Genomic DNA, 25946 nt, shown 5'->3' with positions numbered 1-25946 from the left:
CTTCTGAGTTTCAGTAGGATCACTTTCCAGTTGAAAACCTAAAAATCATTGATATCTTTATTTTTCAAATACAGAGCTTAATTACTATTGAAAGCAGTGATCTATCTTTTAACAGTATATATTCTAAAAAGTGGGTTATAATAGAAGCTATCTTCCCTTAAAATGGCCAGTCGTGTGAGTCATAATGCTCATTGATAGTAAAATCAATAGAGCATTGATTCTGAGACTTAATCCTTGGAGACTGTTGTTCAGAACAGCGGACATAGTCTAGTAAATACAGAGTGCTGTTTAAAGTGTTTAATGCAAGACTCTGCTGTCTTAATTTATTTTTTCTTAACAGATAATTTATAATAGAACATGGTTGCCAAATGTTAGTTTGCAATCTTGTTTTACATATTACTATATTATTACCATTAGCATATATGGACCTTATTTAATCAGGAGCCACATTTTAAATACATCAATTAAGAAGCCATAGTGTGTAAGAAAGTCAAATGCTTAATAAATTTATAGTAGTATTAAAAAAAATTCTTTCTTGATTCTACACATATTGAGGCTTTCAAAGGAAGAGCACCTTTTGTGAAATCTTATTAACCTGATTTATTTTTTAAATGGTTTTGTTTCTAAAAATTTTCTTGTATTCTAACAATAAAATGTTTAGCAAATGCATTGTTTTTTAAATGCTAAAACTTCTACTTATTTCTTAAACAAAAAGTAGAAGTTTTTATTTTGAAGTAACACCTTAAGCAATTTTTCTGAACAGAGTTTGTGTAAAGGCATTAGTAGTTAATTTGTTCTGACTTACTGGGAAAGGGAAAAAGTTATTACTTCAAATTTTACAATAATGGATATTAATCTTAGTATTCTCATAATTGTCATGGAAGATGGAATCTTGTAATATGAATTTTACTTCTGGTAGCATTGAGAACACTGCAGAATCCTGAAGTGTTAAATCTTTTGTACAGAAGTAATAGTGCCAACTTGAACAAATGTTTTATCAGAAGTCAGCTTTTCTAGATGTGCTGAATTAAAGTTTGTTGGTTTTTTTTTTAAATTGAAAAACATTGCCTCTTTCTGCTTAAAAAAATGAATTTGCTTGTGGAAATTTTTTTTAGTACATCTCCAAGGTATCAATTTAATAACTATCAAAGTAGCTAGTGCAGTTGTTGCATTTAAATTGATTTACATGTCAAGACTGGCAGTTTAGCAGCTGCGCTATTATTCCTGGATTGGTCAATTTACTTGAGAAAAACCTACTACTGAGTTCTACTGACCTGCATGACAATATAGGCCCTATTTCTATTCCTGTAATTAGGCCTGCGACTAACTCAGAATATTTTTAATTAAAATATTTTGGTCAATGTGTTGCACCAAATTAGGCCTTTCAGTGCAGATTTAATTCTGGAAATGGTGTGATTAGAATGTGTAATGAGTTGTGTTCAATTTAAGATTAACAGGTTGTGCATCTTGAACATACAGGTTTTTGAGTTTACTGTAGAGATTTTTGTTTGAAACTTTACTCTGAAAAGTTAACAAATAGAAAAATCTGTTTTGCATGTTTGTCATTTGTTTATTTTGAAGTTGATGATAACATACTGTAAGTAAAAGAACCCAGACATACTAAGAAATTTCAAGACATTTGTGTGAAGAAAAACTGTCAAATTGTCATAAAATTGTTTCTGTACAGTTACCAGTGTTAGTAAAAATTAAACAGTTTTAAACCAGATTGATTTTGGAGACAGCTTTTCAAATAGAAAATCAGAATTGTCTAGCTGTGGTGAATTTGGTTTTCTAACATCAAAATCAAGCCTTTAACTTCACATCCATTCTGTGTCAGGTTTGAATTAAGTCTGGCAGTGTTTTTACCTAATGGATATTGCGCTACTAAAGGACAAAACAAAAGCAAAAATACCTCTCCCCTCCCCCAACACTTGTGCTTTTAATTTGTAAAGAAAAAAAGATTTCTATTGTTTGAGACTTTTGTTCTTTGCTACTTATTTAGTAGTTTGTTATTTACTTCTATCATGGAGACCTGCCCACTGATTACTAGGCAGGTAGAACACATAATACATTTCTAGAAGTCTGTTATTTCAGCAGTGAATGAACTGGGGTGGGGGGGTTGGGGGGGATGAAGTGGGTGTTGCAGGAGCAATCAAATTACCTCCCACCCCCCCTTGCAAAAGACTAGATACATTTCCCCAGCGTTTGGTTCTGGATTCTGTTTGTTTCCAGATGCAAGCCTAGCAGCTGACAAAACAAGGCATTGCTCTATTAAAAAAAAAAAAAAATACTAAATGATCTTTTGTGTGTTTATTATTCAAGCAGTCTGTGGATTATCATTTGTTTTGTTTTATAATTGGATGGTTTGGCTTATTTCATTTTTAGCTCTCCATGAAAGCTTGTTATATTTGCTACTGTAGGTATGATGATATTCTGATCAATGGACTACCAGATTGGCGACAGCCTGTATTCTACTACAGGCGGGTGAGAAAAATGAGCAATGCTGAGCTGGCATTACTCTTGTTCATTATACTCACAGTGGGTCATTATGCTGTGGTTTGGTCAATCTACCTGGAAAAACAGCTGGTAAGTATTGGTAATAAATCAAACTTGCTTCAATTATTAGTATTGAATTTCCTGCAGAAGTTTGCATATTATAGGGATCTGTACCAGTTCCCTTGTTTTGAATTTGGATTTTTCATATTTTAAAAGGATTATATTTTAAATGGTGATAATTATAGTGAGATATTCAACATATCAGAAATAGTAATCTAAAACCTAATTTTTCTAGAATTGGTAATAAATAGCAGGAGATGGTTCTTTGGTTTTTAACTGGAAGGAAGGAGTAAAAACTCTTCTATCATCTATTAGTGCAGAATCATATGCTACTGTAGTTATGTCTACGGTTTTCCTAAATGTTTTTTAAAAATAATCAGGTTTTATTCATTTAAATGTCATGCTGGCTTTGCCTTTGTTCTTAGCTAAATGCTTTTTTTGGTTTGGTTTTTGTTAACAGGATAGGCGTTGGTAAGCAGCATAAACCACGTTATTTTATTTTTTTTTATTTTTTTGTCATATAAAAATTTGTTGCACTTAGTAGATGAGGAAAAAAACCTAAGCACAATTTGAAAAATATTCATACATTAGCATCTATTTACTTTTTTATTTTCCACTGCATTATTGAAGTTGATGAATGAGAAAGGAGGCAAGTTGAATGCTTTCTCCTCTTAGAAAACTTTGATTGCTATGGAGATACACATGAGTGACAGAACTGGACTTCATGTGTGTTTAAAGACTGGATACCATGGCAACAGTTATTGTTAAGATAGATCATTTTACTTAATCATGTAGGACCCCTAGATACATTTGCATAAATGCTACTCTACTGTTTACCCTTCACAGAAGAGTCCCAGTAACATTTGTGGTTTACATGTTAATGATAACCTGTAACCGTAGTTCTTTCTACATCAAGGATGAACTGCTTAGCAGAAAAAAGAGGGAGAAGAAGAAAAAAACAGGCGGCAGGAGTACAGATGAAGCCAAACTTGCTGCTCTAGACAAAAATGAAAGGTGGGAAGGAACTCTCTTGTTTTCTGCATTTTAAAACATTGTATCAGCTAGTGGTTTAGTTTATCATACTCTCCTTGCATCTTTGAAATATTTTATGAGAAAAATAAGTGTATTTGTAGTAACAGCCATTGCTGATATCAAGTGTGCCTGTGTAGATGTATTTTCAGGTTTTCATTTGTAAATAAATGGGTGGTGTTCATTCAGCAGATCAACAATAACTGAAAGATTAAGGCTGAATTAATGGTATCTGGCTTATAGAAGGATACTATTTCTGCAAGTTGATTTTAGAAGATTTTACAACTTTTTCCATCTTTGAAGATTTTTGCCTTTGATTACAATTAACAAATTTCAGTTTATTTAAGCTTTAGTTTATTACCATACCAAGCAAGGAGTTTTAATGGGGTTTTAATGCTTGTCTGATTTAATGCTTTTTATCTGATTAACTTAAAAACAAGTGTGTTGGTAAAGGCTTCTAACACCATTGTTTGTTAAGAAACACATAGGGAAATAGTGACTTTCAGGACACTCCAAAAGATACCACCATTTCTTCTATTGATTCATAGAAAGAAATAAAGGGTTTAAATAGTTCACACAGCAGGGGCATGAACTGGATCAATGCAGGATGGAGATCAGAGACCATTCTGCCTGTCGTCTTTCCTGATGACATCAGTGAGTAATGCTCCAGTGAACTGCAAATGACATTAATTTTTATGTATTGTTTTGTTTATGCTACAGTCTTCATATCTGGTTGTCAGCACTTGTGAACGCTTGGTTGAGGCTTCAGAGGTTTTTTGGGTTTGGGTTTTTTTAAATTGAAGTAATTATGTGGCTTAGAAATTTATTTTCTTGAAGAAGAGCCCCTTTTAAGAGATTAAAATACAGCAATGATTAGAAGTTAGCTGTTAGATATGTTGAATTAAATATTCAAAATATGTCTTTAATATTATGTAGTTACACATTTTTATAGGAGTTGACAAATGCTAATCATATTAAAGGATAATGGGAAAGTTCTGACTTTATGTGGCAGTAATGAAAAACTTACAATTTTATTTGACTGCAGAGTACTGGACAAACCACAGTGGCATGACTTACTTCCATGCAAGTTGGGAATATGGTTCTGTCTCACTGTGAAAGCTTTACCTCGGCTATTCCAGGTAATAGTAATGATTTTAAGTTATAAGTTATATCACTTTATTTTTCTTGATCATGTTGTTATGCATAATCAGATGTATAGCACTTGTTCTTAGGATTTTTTTGGCTCAAGCACACACTCTGTGTGTATGTATATATATATGCACACACATGTGTGTATATATATAAAAAATTACTCTTTGCAGGCAAATTTAATATCATAAGTTCATCAAAATATGAATATATTTTAAATTGATATTAATCTTAATGTGCTAAGTAATTCAGCACCACTTCCTGTTAGGCAAAACTACAAGTATAAATGATGGGAGAGGGGTGATATATATCCATCTAATCAGGAATAGCAATGTCTTTCAAGCGATCTGTTAACAAAAGTATTTTTATCTCAAATAGGCAAATCTATGTTTTCATAGCAAATATTAATGTCATTTACATTTGGGGGAACAGTGAAATTACTTTTTCTGATTAGGTAAGCTTTTTTTTTTTTTAGTCACTGGATAATGATATAAATTGATACCTGAAATTACTAAGGTAAAGTAACAAAGGTATGTTTGTAACTGATAAACATAAACGTGGCAGACTTGCCCACAGTTGTGGGTTTTTTAATCCAATACTATGAACTGTAACATTTAGCTGATATTCAGCCAGTGTAAGTATTGTCAGACGAGTTACCAGAATAACTTTTTTAATATCACATGCTCTTTCTTTTAATTTCCTTTGAATACACCCATTTGTTTTTAATACCCTTGTCACTGCTAATGAATATGGATCAGGGAATGCAAGGTGGATTTTACTTTGGTCTACCAAAATATTGAGTATTAATTCTGAAGTATAGATAGTATAAATGGCATCAATGTTCAGTTTCTGTCTGTGTTCAAGTGGGAAAAAGCATATAATTTGCTGTTAGCAAAAAGCTTGTGAAAGTTTTAAATGCAATAAAGTCTGGTCTTTCGGCATCTGTTTTTATAGCCTTTAACTTTTCCTACAAAGAGATGCAAAAGTTAATATCTATTCCTCTTTTAAAAGTTTCATCAGAACTGTGTGGCTATTTTAATAAAGAAACCTCTCTTTCTGCAATTTTTTAAAGCAAAAATGGTGATGCTAATTAAATCAACTGTTGTATCCAAATTAAGCTTTGATGTTCATCCCTCACTGAGGTGAGTCAGATGGAAAAGAATTAAGTTCAGCAATTGCTGTTGCTGCATTTTTGAAGCTTTCTTAATAATTATAGTACTTTCCTTTTTGCCTTAATTGCAAAATATTCAAAATATTACAGAATATAGTAAGATTAATGAAAAATGTTTCTAAGCTGTCATTTTCTCATTTTTGTGATTCTAAGATAGTCTGTTAAGAAGTCAGTATAACAGGTTTCAGATTTGCTGTTCAAAAAACAGCTCCTATGTCTGCCAGAATAGGCAGAAAAGATGAATACAACAGAAGTGATGTTTCGCGCTTTGTAGACACATAGCCAGTACCTCTTGTGGTGGATTTTTAAATCCATTAAATTAATGGTAGTGGGAAAAAAAACTATCCAATAACTGGTGGAAAGTTGGAGACCAGCAAGTGGGGATTTGGTGGCAGGGGAAGCATGATGTAGAGGAATTCAGAGCAGGAAGGCTTTGGAATAAGGAGGAAGCAAAGAGATGAGGTTCTAGAGTAAATTGCTCCGTACATAAAATACACTACTGCTTAACTCCAGGGTTTGTTTTGTTGTTGTTTAAGATGACTTACCAATTATGTAAGTTAAAATGCAATAAAATGTAAGTAATCTTCAATATTAGGAATATTCATGATTTCAGGTAACTGAAATAAATTACTGTAGCTTATTAGTTAACAGTACTTAAAGAAGTATTATTACCTCTTCTGAAGAGCATAAGAGCAGCTGTGACCTCATGTTGGAGATGTTTTCTGAAATGATAGTGCAAAAGGTACCTTGTATGTTGTAGCTAGCTGGACAGAGACACCTCTGGCCTCTTTTTGAGTTATATTTAAAGTTTTAGCAAGTTCTGCCTTAATTGCAATTATCAACATATGGCAAAAAAAGTAGCTTTACTTATATGATTATATCCTGGTACAGAGATCCTGTTTTGAATATAAGTGCTTTTCTCTTCAATAGTACACTAACATAGGCTTGAGATTTCAGAATATTTCAGGCTTCTAGTATAAGTAGAATCACTAGGGCAGCTTATCTAGAAGATAAGACTCCTACAGATACAGAGTAGCGTTATTTGTACTAGTTACACATGCGAATTAATTAACAAGGTGTTACAGTGGTTGACATAAGGATGGCTGCTACAGATTTTAGTCGTTTATTGAGTTAATCTAAATGATTTCTTCAGTCATTTAAGAGCCAACAAATTATTTTCAAAGTTGGTGGCCATTCATCTGCAACTAATGCAATTGTAGATTAACTTCTAAAAATGCATCCATATTTAAATGAACCCCATTTGCGACAGAAAAGGGTAAGAGTTAGCAATACTTTTAATTAAACGTTGCTTCTGCCACTGAATTTTTCAAAGCCCTGTCAGTGAAATAGCTGAACTGCTTCCTCAAATTAAGGAAACAAAACCACATGCCTGTGTACACAAGTTCTTCCTCAAAGGAAACTTTATTAAAAAAACAAACAAAACAAGAAACAACAAACACAAAACCAAACCAACAACAACAAAAAAACCCAACAAAACAAAAACCACAACGAGAGTTCAATTTAAACTTTTTGCCAGTTCTTGTATTGATTCCTAAAAGGAAAAACCTAGCATCCGTCTCTCCTCCCATTAGTAAATGTGAATATTCCACTTACAACAGCTCTGAGGATTCGGTTGCTGAGCTTCTGCCCATGCCTGGCTCTCATTTATCCAATTGAGTGTCTTTCTCCTACTTGCCCTCCTCCTTCAAAATGTCAGATTTCAGAAGGAGGCACTTAAAATAATTAAGGTGGGCCTTTACTGAAGAAAAATGCTTTGTTTGCATGCCCTTGTGATGGCCTATGCCATTTTATTGTAGTCTGCATTTTATGTCAAGAAACCGGAAGAAAAAATGGGTGAGAGGAGGATGAGAAACTAAAAAATGATTTTTATTTTTTTTAAACTGTTGACAATTGTATTTTGAGAGAGAATACATAGGTCCTTATATCCATGCATTTAGTTTAGTTAAATTTGGGGGTGAAAACAGCATCTTTATGCTTGTTTGAAGAAGTGAAAGGAAAAGAATACATAAAATGTATCATAAATCAAATATCTGTGGTGTGAAAGAAACTTTAAGTGGAATGTAAATTACATTTACTATTACCAAGTTTAATTCTTATAATGTAGGCTCAAGAAAAAGATAGAAAAAGAATGCAAATTCTTTCTAAGGTCATTTATAGTTTACTCTTTCATGAGAATGACCTGGAAGAAGGCTATATATTTAAAAAAATAAATAAAAGAAAAAGGGGGAAAAAAAAGAAACAAAACTCCATTAAAATGCTTATTGGAACTGAAAATTGTTCTTACAAAGAAATAAACCAGCTAAATATAGTGTGCAAGAATTTCAGTTGAAATGGTGAATGTAATACAGAATAGACAGTTGTGTTAAGTGTACTTTTCTTTTGTGGGAGAACAGTCATATGTAAATTGCAGTTTATTCCCAAAGCAGCTGACTAGAGTTTTTTCTTTGGATGTGCAGACATATAACTTCAGAAAAGTGGTCTGTCTTAAATATGTTAATTATTCTTCACAAAATATTTCCTTCAGAAAACTGAAGATAGGAGTGTTCGTTAGTATTCCCATCAACTACTTTTCTTCTACCTTGATGTGGTGAAGCTTAGCAATGAATGTCTTTATTTTTACACCAATTTCATTAATGCCAGTCAGTGCTAGGAAATTTTATTAGTTAAATTATAAGCCTGCTGTTGTCCTGAGGGTAATGAAACAGAAAGCATTTTTGTTTGTTTCAGACAGAAATGGATTTTTATTAAGAAAATAAAGTTTCCTATTATCTTGTATCTATAGTAGTGTAGGTGTAGCGCATACAACCCAGCAGTGAACTGTTGGAAGAACTTCTGGTGGATTGCCAGTAATGAGAAGGCAGTTCAAGCTCAATACGTCGTTGCACTGGATATAACCTAGTGAGATTATCAACAAAGCTTTCAATTACAATTGAAACTTTTCTTTATAAAGACCTTTGTGTAGCACGAAGTGAATTAAAACAAAAAGGCCAGTAATTTATTTTTATGTAGACTACCAGATGGTAATTACTGTAGCTGATTTAGTAGCCTGGAATAGATTCAAACTAGTGACCCAGAGGTGTTTAATTTCTTGGCATTTTTTCCTCAGGTTTTCTTTTAATCCATGATTACATTTCAACACCTGTTTAGAGATGGTTCAGCTTTGGCCATAAACGGATTGGCAATGTGTCATTAAACTGAAGAGGCTTTGCCAGCAGGGCATCTCCTTTGGCAAAGTTAGCTTTTAAGCAAGATTTGATTAGGTCAGCAAACATTTATGTGGGTTATTTTTGTCTTCACATATGACTTTATATAAAATCATCATGTGAGATTAAAATAAAATTTATTGCATTTAATAACATATGCCTTAAAAAAAGAGTTTGTTTTTTTTTTTTAAGGGATTTATTCAGGTCAGTAAGGTTAAATATCTCCTTAATTCCCAGCTTTACAGGGTTTTGATGTGTTCTAACTTACTGTACAGCACCGATGTTGATATAAGTTGTGGGGAGCGAGCAATTGCAGGATGTGTGGCACGAGTGATTACCCATTTGCTCTGTTTCTTGCTATTTTGCAGCTGTTGGGAGAACCAAAGTAGGGATGAAGCTCTTGACCCTGAGGTCAATTAGAAGCTTAGAAGCAGGTCAGAGGAGAGTGGACAGTAAAACAAGTATTCTGGGTGTATACAAGTGAGCAAAAATAATTTGTGTCTAACAGGGTACCGTCTGAGGCTCTGGAGACAAAATGGGCTTTGCTGCATAGTAAAAGTTTTAAGTAAACGTAAGACATTGAAGAAATTTGCCTTTAATTGCCTGCTGTTCTGTGGCAGCCAATTTTGTTCAGCTCCTTCAAATCACTTACTGTATGCCTGCATATCCCAGCACACAGGTTAGAGTGTAGCTCCAAGAGTAGCTCGTGTGTGGGAGGTGATACTGGCTCTCAATTAGTGATACTGTTCTGTTGTGGTATGAGGTCTTATGGGGTGTGAATGGGTCCCAGGGAGGCCTTGCAGCATTGGCCTCAGTTCTCCCTTCTGTCTGCCTTTGTTTCACCACTGTGGATGTGGAATACCCGGCAGATACTGCAGTAGCACAGCCTGCTGCTGGTCAGTCCACCTGGTGCCTCCGAGGCTTGGGAGCTGCGCTTCAACTGCCCACAGGCTATACACAGCTGAAGAGCCTGGCCACACTTGGTATTATTCCAAGGTCAAAGCATGATTTTCTGTTTATAAAGGAGGAAGTAATGCAATTCCTATTTATTTATTAGTTTGCCCTTGAGTAAACATGTAAAAATGCCAAAGAGAAATATCAGTCATAATGTTTAACTTTTTTTTTAACATTATGTCTTACCATATTACTAGTTTTTAAACTCACCAAAAGTGTTTTTGCTGTGGTATAATGGCTGGCATTTTTATTGAGTAGAAATAGCAAATTGAAGGTCAGATGTTGCAGTAATTTTAATTTGACTCCTTTTTCTCTTTTTTTTTTTTTTTTTTTTTTTTGTACAAATGGTACAAAACCACTGTAGTCAAAACGACAAAAAATTAGTTCAGGACCTTCATACAAAAATTTCTCTTTAAGTCTGTAGATTGGTTTAATAAGGATTAATGCAAAGAAAATTATTTCAGTATACTGATCTTAAGTATGCTTGTGGGAAGGTTTCCAGTTAACTGTAAATTCTGAGGGGGATGCATTTTGTTTTTATCAGTCCCTCACCCAGGTCACTAAAATGTAAAGCTGATTATGTCACAAAATCTGGAATGAAAATTCACATATGGCCAATATAGCAAGTTGTTTCCAATGATTGCCTTATTTCTCCTAATCTCTAGTCTTTCTAAGGTAGACCAGAAAGCCAGGAAGATTAACTGGAGGGGAAAAAAAACCCCCACAAAGCAAACAAACATGCAAAACCTTATCACCCTCCCCAAAAGTCAAGGAGAGGCCAGGGTGACTGAGTCTTACTCAAAACTGAAATTTTTAGTTACAGAATTAGTACAATTTGAATAAATACGGTATCCGTTGATTTAAAAATAGCAAACAAAATAAAAAAAAAAATTCACACCCCCCAATCCCCAACCAATACCCCAGACCCCCAAACAAATTAAAAAACCCCTTAAAAGTCCAGGATCAGGACTTTCTGTACTTCTGCATAACTCGACTTCAGCTTTGGCTTGGCAACCTCAAATTTATTGACATGAGACAATACTGATATAACGAGGAACTGAAATACAAGAATTTTTCAGTATTCATGGTTCTTATTTGTGGTTAAAATATTGAAATTATGTTAATTAAGTGTTTGGGTTTTTTGTGTTTTTTTTTTTTTTTTATTCTGCAACACTGAAATTTTTGGTTAAATACGAGGGTAATCACAGGAATATCCTATACGTGGCAGTTGAAATATAATTTAGAAATACTAATAGCAGGATTTTGCATTTCTAATACACTTCTTTTCATTCTGTTCCTTTTTGGAAAGTGTATATTTAAAATCAATATAATAAATGAGTATATATTAGCCTTCTTCATTATTCTTTTTGCTTAACTACAAGCATGTTGCTGCTTTAATGTTGAAGAAAAGTAATATATTTGTGTTCATGGTCTTTTTTGAAAAACCTCTCAAACTCCTGCAAATGAGAACAAAGTATTTCTGATTAGGTAAGCTGGAGCTTTTACTTAGAACAGTTCCAAGCTGTGTATTTGTGTGTCTTTCCTCTGTGCCTTTCTACTCCCTGAAGGACAAAAATGTTGTTTTTCTTATGTTTATTACCTATTGAAGGTGAAGTATACATCAGGTATGAAATTTTGATGTTGCACATATTTTCAGTTGTTTGGGGAAAGATCCTCTAAAAGAAAAATCATTACTGAATCTTGGGGAAGGAGCAGTAGATTGGAAGAGGCTGTATCTATATTGCCAGTGTTTTCAGGGCCCTAAAATGTTTGTATTGAGGCAAAATGACTGCTTAAATTTATCACTTTGGAAAAGTAAAAAATCTGAACATAAATCTGTTTTGAAATACTCCTACTACCAAATCTGAATATGCTTGAAAATGAATAGTCCTGTTCATACTGATACTACCGAAAACTAATGAAGAGTAAATTGAAATGTGCTTATTTATGTTAAGGCAGGAGTCATCTTCTATTTTAAACTCTTTTCCAGTGTTTTTTCATTTTGACTTATAAGGTCTAATACCCATATAGTTTGTGTCTGTGGCTAAAATCTTTACTCAGGTATGTCTTTTAATTTCTCTTTGCAACCTGTAGAGCCTTTTCTTATGCTTTTGAAAATCAAATCCTTCCCACAAGTCTTCAAAATCCATTTTGATTAAGTTCTTTGGTTGTTTTTTTTCTTTGCTTTACTTCATATGTATACATTTTTATGTGTGCTTTAAAATGTGCAGTCTCCCCTTTTTTTGTGATTATGGTATCAGCCACAATAAACCATGATTAATAAGATAAGAGTAATGTTGCCTTTGTTACCTGCATATTACTCTATTTGCAGTGATAATCCATTTTATATCTATAAAGCAACAATACTACTAAATTTCATTTACGTGCTTCTGACTAGTTTTCTTTGTTGTTCAGCTATTGTGTCTCATTTTCATCTGAGCCACATTTCCAATTGTTCTGTGATTGACGTGCTGGAGAGATTGACAGTTACCCCCTAGTGTCTGCTGTCTGGAGATCCCACAAGCAATAATGGATTTTACACCAGAATTTAGCATCAAATATTGGCTTTCAGTGTCAAATGGGTTAAATTTAAATGCTGGTTAATTGTAGCCATTTTGAAATCATAGCCTTAAACAAAAGCATTTTTTGGATTTCAGTATGTCTGAGTCCTGTGTATGCCACACAACCCAAATGTCTCAAACTTACAGCAGAAGTTAAGTATTACACTTATGGCTGTTTCTGTTTCTTAATGAAGCAAATAGTCCAGATCTGGAGAGTACAAGGACGGTTTCCGTATGTGGTAGGGAATTCATATTTTGGGTAAACTGAAAAGAGAACCAGTGTTGATCCTAATTTTGTAATTCGATGTTCTAACACAGAAACTGAATGTTTCCTCAAAGCCTTTGTATCTGCTGTTAATGGTACTTCTCCTCTACCTACTCATGGTTTTTTTAGCCCCAATTCTACTAAAATCACCAAATCCCTGCTTCCCCACCCACAAAACCAAAACTTTAAGCATGTGAGATGCTTTCATCTGTTACATTCCAGCAGCAAACTCTGTAAATTTCTTCTGTGCGCAGTGTTCTACATAAACCTGGCAGAGGAACATAACTTCCCATTTTCCATACCCAAATGTAGAGACAAATAGGGAGTAAGAAGAGGTATTTTGGAAGGAGATGAAACCTTACTGAACTTTTGTGGGAATTTTTCGGAGTTGTTCTTCAGGCATGCTGACTTGTATCAGTGAGATGTCTCCAAAACATTAAGAAGTTATGCTCAGAGCTGGATCATCATTCTGTCCTATGCTTTCCCACCTCCCTCAAGTATCTTTGAAGGGGTAGATGCCAGTATAACACAAATAACAACTGTTGTGTCGTAGTATCTTTGCAGGAAGCAATGTTTTTGGATGATTTCTACCATTAGAGGCAGCAACAATGACTGCTTAACTCAGTTTTTATTTTCAAAATTTATTAAGATGTCATATTTCATTTTTAATGAGACCAGATTTTGTTCAATTTTTATGGGATTATAATTGAGATTATAAAAATATTTACTGATGTTTTATAGTACATTGTATGTTAAAATTTAAATTACCCTTTATATGTAAAAAGTGGGGCTGTTAATGTAATAACAAGAATAACAATGTTTTTGACTGTAAAGAACTAAAATTAGGTTTATCTAATACTATAATTAATATCAATTTAGTACAGTAGAAGTTCTTCATGCTTGGAAATGAAAAATAATAATTTGTCTATTTCAGCATTTCTATTATAGATTTATTGGTTTTGAATGAGTATAGAAATCTCTTAAACTGGTAAGTGAGAGTAAGAAAACTCTCCGTACCTCTTACTTCAGCAGTCTGGTTGTTCATACTGGAAAGCTTTCAATGCAAATCTATAATTACTAATTCATCAGATTTTGGAAATGTGTACCTTATTGTGAGATTTGTGGCAGGACTTCTAGTTTTATGTGTAAATTTGACAAATAGATTTCAGATTAGAATCTAGTCTAATCCTTGGAGAAAAAACTTAATATATATTTTCAAAGCTTTAATAGTAATGTAGAAGTTGATTTAAAAAAAGGGAGGGGGAGCAAGTTGGATTTTGGAACTTGCAGTTAGTGTTGTAATGAGTTTACACTAAGACAACTACTGCGTAGCAATTGCCTTTGTTTCTCCCTGCACACACTAATCTAATTAAAAACTTTTCTTTCTTCCTTGAACTTCTAGATTGCTGATATGAGCAAAGTGGGTATATGGCCTCTTACAAAGCTGTAGGTAGCAATAAGAAATGTTTTTCTAACCAGTTTGCTTTTCAGGTTGTTAATGATCATCATAGTCTGTAATACCAATGCTACTACATTCGAACCTTTATTACACAAAAATTCTACATTCTAAACAAATACTTTTTATGCTGAAAATTGCTGTAACTCAAGGAAACAAGTGTATCTTATTTTTTTTTGCAAGGTTAATTGAGAACTTAAAATAGAGCCATTGCAATAACTTGTTTGTATAAGGATGCTAATGCCATTGCAACATTTTCTTAAAGGATGCCAGACAATTATATGTAGAATATAAAGAAACAAAAATGAAGGCGAAAGAAGATGCCCTGGCTAAGGCTGAACTTGAAACACTTCAGAGTGAGTTTTTACCACTGTCTTAATAAACAAAGATGTAATATGATATACCTACTACACAGGATGTATATGAACAAACATTTTCATGATTTTATAAAATACATGCTTTATATATTTCTGTACTGCTGTTAAATTTAAATAAGCTTTTAATTTTGTGACTAATTTTGCAGGAGGCTGCTGGTTTGTTCCTACAAAAGCATAAAACACAGGTGATTGTTATATCATAGCAACAAAAGCATACTTTGCTAGAAATGTTGCTTTACAGGAGGGGTAAATCTCAAATGTATAGATCTTGAAGTATACATTTTTAAAGTGACCTCTTGCGTTTTGAGCATTCTTGTATTCTCTTCGTAAATATTTTTTTAAAATAATGTTTAATAATTTTTCTGTGCATATTGAGTTGATTTTTGTGTTAGAAATCGAACATAATTTGAATTTCCAAAAGCATAGATGCAGACTTCGGAGATGGATTCATGCTATTGTTGAAATAAATGCCTTAAAGTCTTTTCCTTTTCTGGTCTTTTATGAGAGGGTAATTAGCATTTCCCTTAATAAAGTATTCAGAATAATTATAGGTGACTTTTCCTTTTCTTCTTTCAGTTGTTTACTTCTGACAATGATTAAACCTACCCTCTTCTGAAGACAATTTTAAAAGTTTTTTTTGTCTGTGTTTGGATGTGTGCTTGCTTTATTTACTGTACTTAAGTGTGTGCTTTTAAGTTCCTTTATTCTGACAAGTGCATTGAGTGCCCTATAATAATTTACTAGCTTTGAGTATGCATAAGCCTTTAGGCATTTGAAATACAGCTGCTTTATTTATATTTACAATTAGCTTAATTTTGTAAAATCAGCAAAGAGATCCATTTTCAGTGATAATTCCCAACTTATCTGTAAGTGAATCTATTTTGAGAAAATGGATAACATTCAGCACCTCAGTGAGCATTGTGGACCCAGGCCAAATCTAGCAAAAATAGTGCATTTAATGCTTGTTAGGGAGGCTTGCCATTATATTTGAGATACCTACCACAAAATGGGCCCTGAAAAAGGGTCTTGACTCAGGTTATTAAGAACTTGTTAAATTGTCAGATAGTAACATACTGCCATTGTTCAAAATAGCTGGCATACACTCTTCACTGAAATCTGTGAACTACTGTTTTAAAAGGACTAGTTTTTGAAAACAGAAGTGCAAGTGAAAGTATAAAGTCATTAAAATTGTATTGTGCCTGTTCCTGTGGTTCACATGTGGTCTTTCAGTGAAATTTCCGGTATTTCTCCTCCGCCAGGTGTCACGTGAGAGTCCCTTTTTTGTGTTATCTCCAGTAGCAGTGCCCACGTGAGAGATGTGCAGGTGTGGCACACGTCCCCCTCCAGGTCATCCCTGACCTCTCAGAGAAGCACCACCCTGTCCCCTGTCATGCTACTGGGTGCGACGTGGCATGGGACCCCCGTGTCTGCCAGCTGACGTGAGGGCACTCGTGTGAGCAGCAGCCAGTCTTTACCAGACTCGCTGGCTGGCATCCTGCCCTCCCTTGGTAGCCTTGCTGGCAGGGAGCAAGAGGGAAGATTGAGAGTCACGACCTGTAATTAGCAGAGTTTGAAATTTGGCATGGAAGTAATTTGGTCAGCCATAGCAGTGCTATTGCTGGGCAGCACTTGAGCTGTCAGTTACTTATTTTTAAAAGAAGATAGACTCCCAAGAGAAGAACAAGAGATACATCTATGCTACTGTAGGCCAAAAAAAATTACGTAATTTTTTCCTGAAGCTTGCATGCAAAGTGTCTGTTAAATTTGCTTATTTCGTTATATTGTTCTGTGTTGTCGCTTCACAATTAGCATAGAAAGGTTGTAAATCACCAAATGTGCATTTTGTTTGTCCCCATTCTTCTTAATTTTAGAGACCATCCGTGGAATGCGAGTTCATAATAACAGTTCCATCTATCTGACTGAGTAAATGTATCTCCTGCGGATTAGCAATAGCTGTTTTACAGTGCTTGTTTTTTCATGACCTAATTGGTAGTTTATCCCCATGTCTATCTGCTTTCATGCTGAAATTGTGCTGTATTCTGTAGGCGGCTTGAAGTAAAACCAGAGAAAGGTACTGGAGGGGGAAAATACAATTTCCAAAGTGGGAAAGAGAGGACAGTATTGAGATATCATTAAAGTGCTATATTTGTTAAGGAGTGTGAAAAAGTAATTTCTTGGTAGGTCAATATTATGCACAATTTTGATTTATTTTTCTGGCACTTTTGCAGTGTTTCTTGTCACTTCTCAGTCCATTCAAAACTGTTACTACTACCTTAGTAAAATATAGCAACTTTACAACTTTAACCTTACAAAACTATAGCAACTTACAATACAGACCTTATGTTGCGAGGAAATGCAGTTTTGTATGGAATCACAGATAACTGGGTGTTTTATGTTAAAAAAAAAAAAAAAATAATAAAAAAAAAATTTGCCTTACATTTTCTGATGCCCTTTTCACATGTAGATATCAGAACGGAAAATTTATCTTAAAATTAAAGCACTTTAATTAATAAACTTTCTTCTAACTTCTCCCGCTCCTGTAGTGTCACACATGCATATAATCTCTGCATCAGGAAATGATTCTGTAACAACAGAGAGTCCTGTTCTTCATAGTCATGGGATGTAAAAGAGAGTATGTATTAACTGAACTGAGAAGACTTAGGCATATATTGTCAGGACAGATGAGTCTGCCAGTTTTTAAACTTAAATTGCAAACTTTGATTAGTTATCAAGACAAATTCTAGCAGCTCTACTGGTCATCTTCTGGCATAGAGTACTTTCAACCACGTCCATTTGGGGGAAAAACGCGTCTGTTTTTCTTTCTTTATACTTAGCCTTGGTAGTTCTCTTACTTTCTGTTCTTCTTATGTTTGTTTTCCCTGACCTTCAATATGAAGACTTAAATTTATTTTTAAAATATGTCTTTTTAAAGAAATAGCACCTGCTAGATATTGCAGGTGAACTTTTCACTGGCATCCCAGTTACCAAACATATTTGCATTGTAAATCTAGAATTCTTGCCCTGATGTACAAGGCATCTGGAACAATCCATGGCAAGAAGCTGTTTTGTTTCTCGTTATAAATGATGTTGAATAGTACTAATTTGGGGGGGGCGGGTCCTCATCCCCCATCATTCAAGCTTTAACTGAAACACGAAGTTACTAGCCCTATGGCTGCATGACTAGCCTTCTCTCTGTATTGGGGCTTTATGATGGTATTTATAGTGGTATTTATATCTCTCTATAGGGCTTTATAATAAGACATGCCTTCCTTACCTACGTACCTGCCATGAAAAATCCAGAGTGGTAGTGAAACCTTTAATACATTTGATTAAGATTGATTAGGCTTGGTGGTTCTCCCTTTCCAGACAGCTTGGAATATAGCATGTTGCTTGGGTAGCTTTTTATATTTTATCGTGAAACTTAGGGATAGAAGACATCATTAGACTATTTAGTATAATGGGTTTATTTCAGACCCTTACAGGCAAAAATCAGTGAAAAATACTGATTCTCATGACTTGTCTTGCATGGCTTGTACCAGTGATGCACTTTAGCTTTTAGCATCTTGTTATGCAAGTTACAGTATTGATCAGAAAACCTTGAGAAACATTCTGTTCTTCATGGTTTTCTTACATAAAGCATTTTTTCAGCCCTTAATTTCTATGGATTTTCTGTACTCTATTTAGTTTTCCAATGTAGCTGTAAGTATTGAACCCTGGGTTTGTATATAGTGTTCTAGCGTTTGTCATCTTCTGATTATAAAAATCATGTTTCTTCTCCTATTACTGTTCTGTTTACAGAATCACAAGTTCCCTTAGTTCCCATTGCTCTGATAGCTCATTTCAGATCTCTTGTCCACCATAACTGCAAGCTCTTACATGAGTAAGTTTCCTTGCGGACAGTCACTCCTAAGTGCAGATACGGCCTAAGGTCCTTAACTGTGTCATGCTCAAAAATACTTTTGATTTGATTGGTTCCAGACTACCAGCCAGTCCATATTCCTACTTCTTCCTGTACTTCTCTCTTCACTATAAACCATTTTGACCAAATTTATGTAATCTAGCACTATACTGAAGGTAACTTTATGCTTACTTCCAAATAATTGACAAATACCTTGGATAATTGTGTTTAGTATTAATCCCTGCCAAAATGCAGTGTTCACATTCCTGCTCAGTAATGATTTGCTGACAGGCAGGTTCAGAGAAAATTAATTCATATAATGCATGCTTTTTTGGCCGGTGTGGGTGTGAATGTTCTGATCACTTAATTGTTACCTCTGAAGCCTAATTATGGCAAACTAAGTATCATCTGTTTCACTGATTGTTTTGGCAGGCCTGCCGAAAGGATTTTGAACCTGCAAGCTTGTGTGCTTTTTCCAATTGTTTCAACTAGGCTATATGATGCCTCTCCCTACAAAACTTGCTTCAGATTTTATGGAAAATATTCCACTAACATACAGTGTTATGAGGCTCATCTGAAAGAGGCATGCGTGTTTCATTATATGTTTGTTGGAAAGCAAATTAGCTCTCAAATATTGGAGGTTTATTTCTAACCCTCTCATGTTATGGAGATGAGAAATTTGGGGGCAATAGGAAGTTTTGGGAAGGTTAGATACTCAGAGAAACAGATGAAAGACATCAAACTCTACAGTTTGTGAGAAGTTTTTTTATAGTTGAGAATATATTCATCACTGAGCATGTTTTTTAGTCAGTTTGCTCAAAAATAAGCTAGCCTCGAGGTCTCAGTACAGCAGATGTACTTATCTGCCTCTGACTTGCGATGCATTCGTATAAACCTATTGATTTTATTATGAGTACAGAAATGTATATGTTTTAAACATATGAATGTTTGCCCCATATTTGCATTAATATTGAATATAGTTTGCTCTGTTTTTTCAATAGACTGTCAAAACCTAAGTGCAATTTTTTCCAGACTTTTGGGTTTAATGTATTCTATCTGGTGGTGGTGTACATGCAAGTGAATTTTTCTCTGTCATGTTTTAAACAAATTTTAATGCTGTAAATGCTTTTATTGTCTTTCATAGTTATGTAGGTAAGTGAACAATGTTGAAAGAAAGGGAGATCTCAGAACAGTATCTTATTGACTTGGCAAAAAGGTGATTGCTGTCTACCTCTGCGTGTGGTCATATTTCTTGCTTATCAACGCATGAGATATCAGTCAGTCTGTCCCTTTTCTTTCTGTGATTTTTTTTCAAGGCATCACTGTCTCTTTTGACCATGTTTTCTGTGAAGTCTCTGAATTCTTGTTTACGCTTAAAGCTTAGAAGCCTTGCAGAGAGAAGGAGCTCCAGCTTGATGTGTCATATTTTCTTTGCAGCACTTGTTTTTGTTTTCCTTTGCTTCTTTCAATATGAAGCGGTCATTTTTTTCTGTGAAAAATTCTCTGAATTCTTTACATCAACTGCTAGGTAAAATCACTATGTACTTTTCTGAAAACTTTAAAATATGGACCTCTGATATTTAGTATGGAAAAAACACCACTGTTTTATTACATGGCACTCGATCCAAAACGCTAGCTGATCCCTTATCTTCTCAAAATGACAGCTGATATATCTTAAAGCAAATAACCACTTGCCAGATACTATTAATTCTGCCACTGATAAACTTAATTTATTAACAAGGTGGAAGGACTAACAAGAAAGGTCAAAGTATCTGATTATGTGCAAGTAATTCATCAAACTTCAAAACCCAGATCATGGCACCATAAACTAGTAAAACGTATAACCAGTACTGTAATAGTATTGGAGGCCTTTAGAAACAAAGTACTGTACTTTAAGAGAGTTAGCTAATTGTTATCTGTTAAAGTCTAGGGATCCCAGTGATAGGTATGTTTATATGCTGTTCAAACATAGGGGACAAATTATATCTCCTTTTTAACTCTTAATTTGTTAAATACACAATCAAATTTAGTTTTCTGGTAAAGAACTTGATAGTTCTAAAGGTGGAAAATACTCATAGAAAATTAGTATCCTTGCAGTATGAATTCAGAAAATGATAAAATTTCTTCTGCTACAGAAGGACTAGAACTCTGTAGAAGTCTTAAGTCATGTAAAATACTGATCATTTTACACTGGAGTGGTAGATACCAGTTTCCATAGTGCTTACGGTCTTGGATTATCCATTTACTTTCTGCTGTTGTGTGTTTGTTTTTAATCTATTTAATAAACTAGAAAAGTTACTACACTGTAACTTGGCAATTACAATATGTAATGTTCCCAGAAAATAGTAGTGAGAGTAAGTTACTCATTTATCCTGTTGAGCTTGAAGTCAGGTGCTGGTTTTACTAGGAAAGTTTCCACTGCACTTAGCTGTATGATCATCAGTAACTCTGGTCATAGTTAAGGTCCACTGGATATTGGTGCCCACGTAGGGCATAGTGGTCTGATTGGGTCTCCAGTGGACACTGAGTAGGCTGTCACAAAACTGGGAGGAGCCTCTGAAATATTTTTCTGTGTGTTTTTCCTGCATTTCCGTTAGGTTTATACAGAACAATATTAGAACGATATTTGAGACTGGAGGAGAAAAATGCATTTTAAAAGCCTGTTCTGTTCTAGTGGATGGCCACATAGTCTAAACCCAGCACCATTAGAAGATGACACTAAGTATTAAGGGAACACTTGGGTTTCAAAACTGAGTCACAGCTGCAGTTGTCGCTACTGTCAGCACCATCGAACACATCCTTGCTTTAGGTTGTGGTGGTGGTGGCAGCACTGGCTTCTTGGCTGTCTGTCAAGCCTTAGCAGATGTAGGATTCAGCTGTCTAGACATCATCTACTATTTGGAAAACCTGATCCTTATTCTCTTCAGGGGAAAGCACCATGTCAGGTTGGAAGTGTCTTTTGGGCTGCCAGTCGAATTGCTGATAATTAAAAGATAACATGAAAGAGAGAGGTTTTCTTCCTAGGTATCTGCTGTGGACTTCTGTTGTTTGGGTGAAATAATTTCAGTGATCTGTTTTGCTTTCTCCTTCACCTGAAAGAACAACAGTGCTTGGCTGCCTTAAGGCTTTGCAGTGTACATCATAACTTCTGAACTTCCCCTATCTAAAACCCTTTATGATGTTACCATTAAACCACTGTTATGTGCTTTCATATTCTAAAAAGTGGTTTTCAAAAATTCTGAGGTGAAACTGGGTTCTCAGTGGGTTATTGGGAGCCCTATGTCAAGGGTGCTGTGACTTCAACTTTTTTTTTTTTTTTTTTTATGTGACAGCCATTCTGGTATGTAAGGGATATGCTGAACTCCTTCATCTTTTTCTATATGCACAGGAGACAGTAGAGAGAAGAGGTTTTTTTAATCTTGGTTGAGTGCTTGTTTGAGGTTGTACAGCCATCTTCTCTAGGTGGGATCTCTCATTCCTTTGATAGTCAGCAAACGGCCAGGTATGTTATCTATGTTAGGTCTTCCTCTCACTTAACTGCCTGAAGAAAGCCTAGATACCTCATTTTGATATGGTACCTCATTTGATACCTTATTTTAAAGTGGGGTGCAGTGTCTTCTGAAAATACTCTTACAGAATTGTTCCTAAAACTACAGGAGGAGCCTAGATGACCTATTTGCAGGCTAGGCTTTTCATTTTTAAATGTTAGATGCATTCAGGCTTTAACTATTTCCGTATTTGTAGAAGGAAAATTAGTAAACAGTAGCTGATGGGGTGGAAGATACAGGGAAATCCAGCTGTCTTGGTATGTCTCCACTGTTAAGTAATTTCAAGTGAACACACTCACTGTGCTTGATTATTTTGCAGGATTGAAATACAGTAGTGGAAATTGTCATTTAAGGTAACTTCTAGAATATTTTTGCCAGTGTATGTGTTTGCAGTAAATAGCTGGTGAAGCCATTGTTACTTGTCCTTGCAGTTCTTAACTGACTCCAGAAGCTATTATGTATGCCAACTTTGGACAAAAATGAGATAATGGTTAATATGTGTGACTTGATTATAAAAATTACTTCTTGAAATGGACAAAAAGAATTTTGCACCAGTATTGTCTTTAATAACATCTGAACAATGAGAGAAATGCTGATTAACACTTTTGGGCTTTCTTTTAGTTTTGTTTTTTGGGAGTATATGTAATTTCATTACATTTACTATGCATACCTATAGAAGGTTGCTAAAAAAAATTCCAAATACAAGCTTTTACTTAATATTTCATTTACTGAGAGTAATTTGACAGTTACAAGCAAAGTTAGAGATTTTTCACAGAAGCAGGTCTCTGCACAATGTACATTTAAAAGATTATTAGTAATTCTGTTAACTTTCAGGTTCTGTATGAATTTCTTGTTCTTCTTGGACTTGTGAAAGGTGCCGCAAAACTGTTCATTCTCCATTTATTGTTTTCTTAAATATTCAGTTCCTAGGAGTTTGTCAAGTCTGTGGAGTCTTTTCACTGTGCTGTTTCTGCACATACTGTTAGGAAAAGGAATTCTGCATCAGAGTGTGTAGGGAACAGTCCTTCTGTCCTCTTTAGGATTTTTTTTTAAGAAGGTTTTCATGAAAAACAGACATTTCTCCTCCAGTGCTCAGAAAAGTATTGGGGCATGGTTGCAAAGGCAGATAAGCTGAACTAATGGCCCACTGCTGCTGAGAAGTGTGGTTGTCTTTTTCCTTGCCCACCACCCTTAAACATCTTGGATTTTTTCTTTTCATTTGAGCGCAAAGGAGTAATTTTCTACTAGATTAGTGAATTGAATTAGCTTGCTAAGTGAGTGGATGACTGTTGAAGCACAAATAGAAGAGAGAGGCCCACATAAGCACACAGTGGAGAGTGGAAAGGTGGAGGCAGAGTATTACTTTCCCCTTTTGGCTGCAGCCAGCCATTGATCAGTTCTTTCAGTTTAGTAGCATCCTTAGAAGCATCCATTTATTGAGAGTACTGCATATTTTTAAAACAATGAGGAAAACCCAAGAGAGTCCCACTTGGCATACCTGAGGTTTCTGGATGCTTTCCAAGTGTTCAAGTTTCTTTTTCTGATCCTCATCCTCTTGTCTTTCCTAAAGTTCTAGCAATTTTCAATTAATCTTAAATCTTTTGAGATCATCTTATATAGCAGATATGTTTTCAGTTGCTGGGGTTAGGTGGTGGTGGTTGTTGTTGTTGTCCCTCCCTCCTGTCTCCTAAGTTTGCTGCTCCCATTTAATACCATTTGAAGGCCAGAGAGCACAAAAAACAGTGATCAGTTTGAGAAATTAGGGCCAACATTTAAATCTTCCTAAATGTATAAGTGCTATAACAGAGCTATTTGTAGTTACAGAAATCTGAGGACAGACAAACTATCTATTGACTCAGAAGCTTTTACTCAGCACAGCTGACAATAAAGTAATACAAAACTGTCTAAACCTCACCTTTCTGCCTTTGCCGGTTTCTTTGAAGCCAGCTGGACTTTTGAAATTTTTTAACAGCTCCTTATGCTTTTGCCTGTACTAATCTTAATTGCCAGGTGGTATAGCAGTGACGAGAGCTAACTGTGCTTTTGAGGGACTCCTCATTTGGCCCTTTAAGGCAAATTTCAGAGGTGTTAAGTGGGTGCATTGCTATTTATTTTCATAAAAATAAAATTATTATGCAAAACTCTGAATTCTCTTTTTAACAAAGAAATTAAAGCCCCTTCCTCAGTGGAAATTTTAATCTAGCATTAAGAGTTGAGGACCTAAGCCTGCTTCTGAATTATACTTCTCTGCACTATTAGTAGCATTACTACTTCTTCTTTTTTGCTTTTGTATAGAGGAGAAGAAGCTTAAAGTCAAGAAACCAAAATCAGAATTCCCTGTGTACACTGTTCTGGAGTCAAGTGCATATATACCATTGTATGATCATGGAGCTTCAATTGAAGAGGTTGAGGAACAGATGGATGATTGGTTGGGAGGCAGGAACAGAACACAAAAAAAGAAGGTGAGTTCAAAATCTTTCATGTTGTTATATATTTTAAATGTTGATTCATTTGCCTGCCTCTTAAGAAAATGGAATATTGCATGTATACCACCACAATATTCATATAGCATTGAAGTGTAGAGAAGTATTAATTGTCAGGCAGGGACATAATGGAAAAGGTTATATCAATGTTCAATGTAATTTGTGTAATGATACTGGAAATGTTGTTCTAATAGGATGTGGTTGATTAAAATATATGAAAGCTCTCCATGGTTTCTAATATAAATACTATCCTTGTTCACTAAAAATTAGTAGAACATAATGCTGTCAAGTTTTACGAGGCTTGGTTCTTTCTCTTAATTGCAGTTAATAACATTTTGCTTGCAAGAATAGATTCTTCTTTATTAAAAAAAAAAAAAAAAAAAAAAGGCAAAGGCAAGAGAAAGAAGAAACCTTTGTTTCTTAACATCCAGGTGTAGTATCTTTTGATTATGGAACTGCTTATGCACCTTGTGGATTTCATCTGACTTACGGAAAAGTCCTAAGAATTCAACTTAGGCTTATTGTTAAGGCTCTTTCTACTTAGAGATAAGAGTTCTTAGTGGCAGTTAGTGTAATTATCTTCTGGTAAATTTTATTAAAACATATTGGCTTGACAATGTGTAGTTTTCATCTTAGAACTGAGATACACAGGTGACACAAGAAATTTTATGAATCAGTCTCCTGACTTGAAAATCTGCCTTGCTTGGAAGACTGAGATTAGAAGAATGTTGTGTTTGGAGTGGAGTTAGGGCAACACATTGACAGTGTCAAAATAGTGGAAGAAATTCTTGCTGTCATTTGATTCCTCTGTGCTGCAGACTTGCTTACTCCTTAGTTGTTTTTGAGCCTGTGAAAAATACTCCCTTCCATTCTTAGCCAGACCTAAAATTTTTATGAAAACAATTTGAATTTTGTATAACCTGTTAATCATCTACCGCTATTTGATTCCTAAGCTTCACAACTTCCCAGTTGTCAGTTGTCTCTTGCCGTTACTTTTATCTTTCTGTATTATTTAGTACATCTGCATTATATTTACTTTTATTATTTGGTAACAAATTCATTCTGCAAATGTGCTTAGCTTTTGACTTCTGTGTAAGGGATGGACACTCTGAATCCGTAAACACTGGAGCATATTTTCACACACTTGGAGAAAGTAGGAACTCAGGTCCTTAATTCTATAGATGAGTTGCCTGGGAGTTAAGAGTACAGTCATTGCTTTGTTTACCTTAACTCAGGAAGTGCCTGTGGGTGCATTCCTGTTAGTTGCATCTCTGT

At 34.8% G+C, this 25946-nt stretch overlaps 1 protein-coding gene across 1 annotated transcript in view; it reads left to right on the top strand.

The window, feature by feature from the left end:
* The window catches only part of DNAJC1 (DnaJ heat shock protein family (Hsp40) member C1), a 119910-nt gene that overhangs the window by 51381 nt on the left and 42583 nt on the right, over positions 1-25946 (top strand). The window contains exons 4-8 of the mRNA XM_049798208.1: positions 2421-2586; positions 3473-3570; positions 4631-4724; positions 14631-14721; positions 24484-24650. Coding sequence (XP_049654165.1) covers positions 2421-2586; positions 3473-3570; positions 4631-4724; positions 14631-14721; positions 24484-24650 — 616 coding nt within the window. The remainder of the gene's footprint in view (positions 1-2420; positions 2587-3472; positions 3571-4630; positions 4725-14630; positions 14722-24483; positions 24651-25946) is intronic.

This window comes from Accipiter gentilis, chromosome 4, assembly GCF_929443795.1.
Source record: "Accipiter gentilis chromosome 4, bAccGen1.1, whole genome shotgun sequence".
In the NCBI taxonomy this organism is placed as follows: Eukaryota; Metazoa; Chordata; class Aves; order Accipitriformes; family Accipitridae; genus Astur; species Astur gentilis.
The sequence above is the reverse complement of the archived record's forward strand: the minus strand, read 5'-3'. Positions and strand labels throughout refer to the sequence as shown.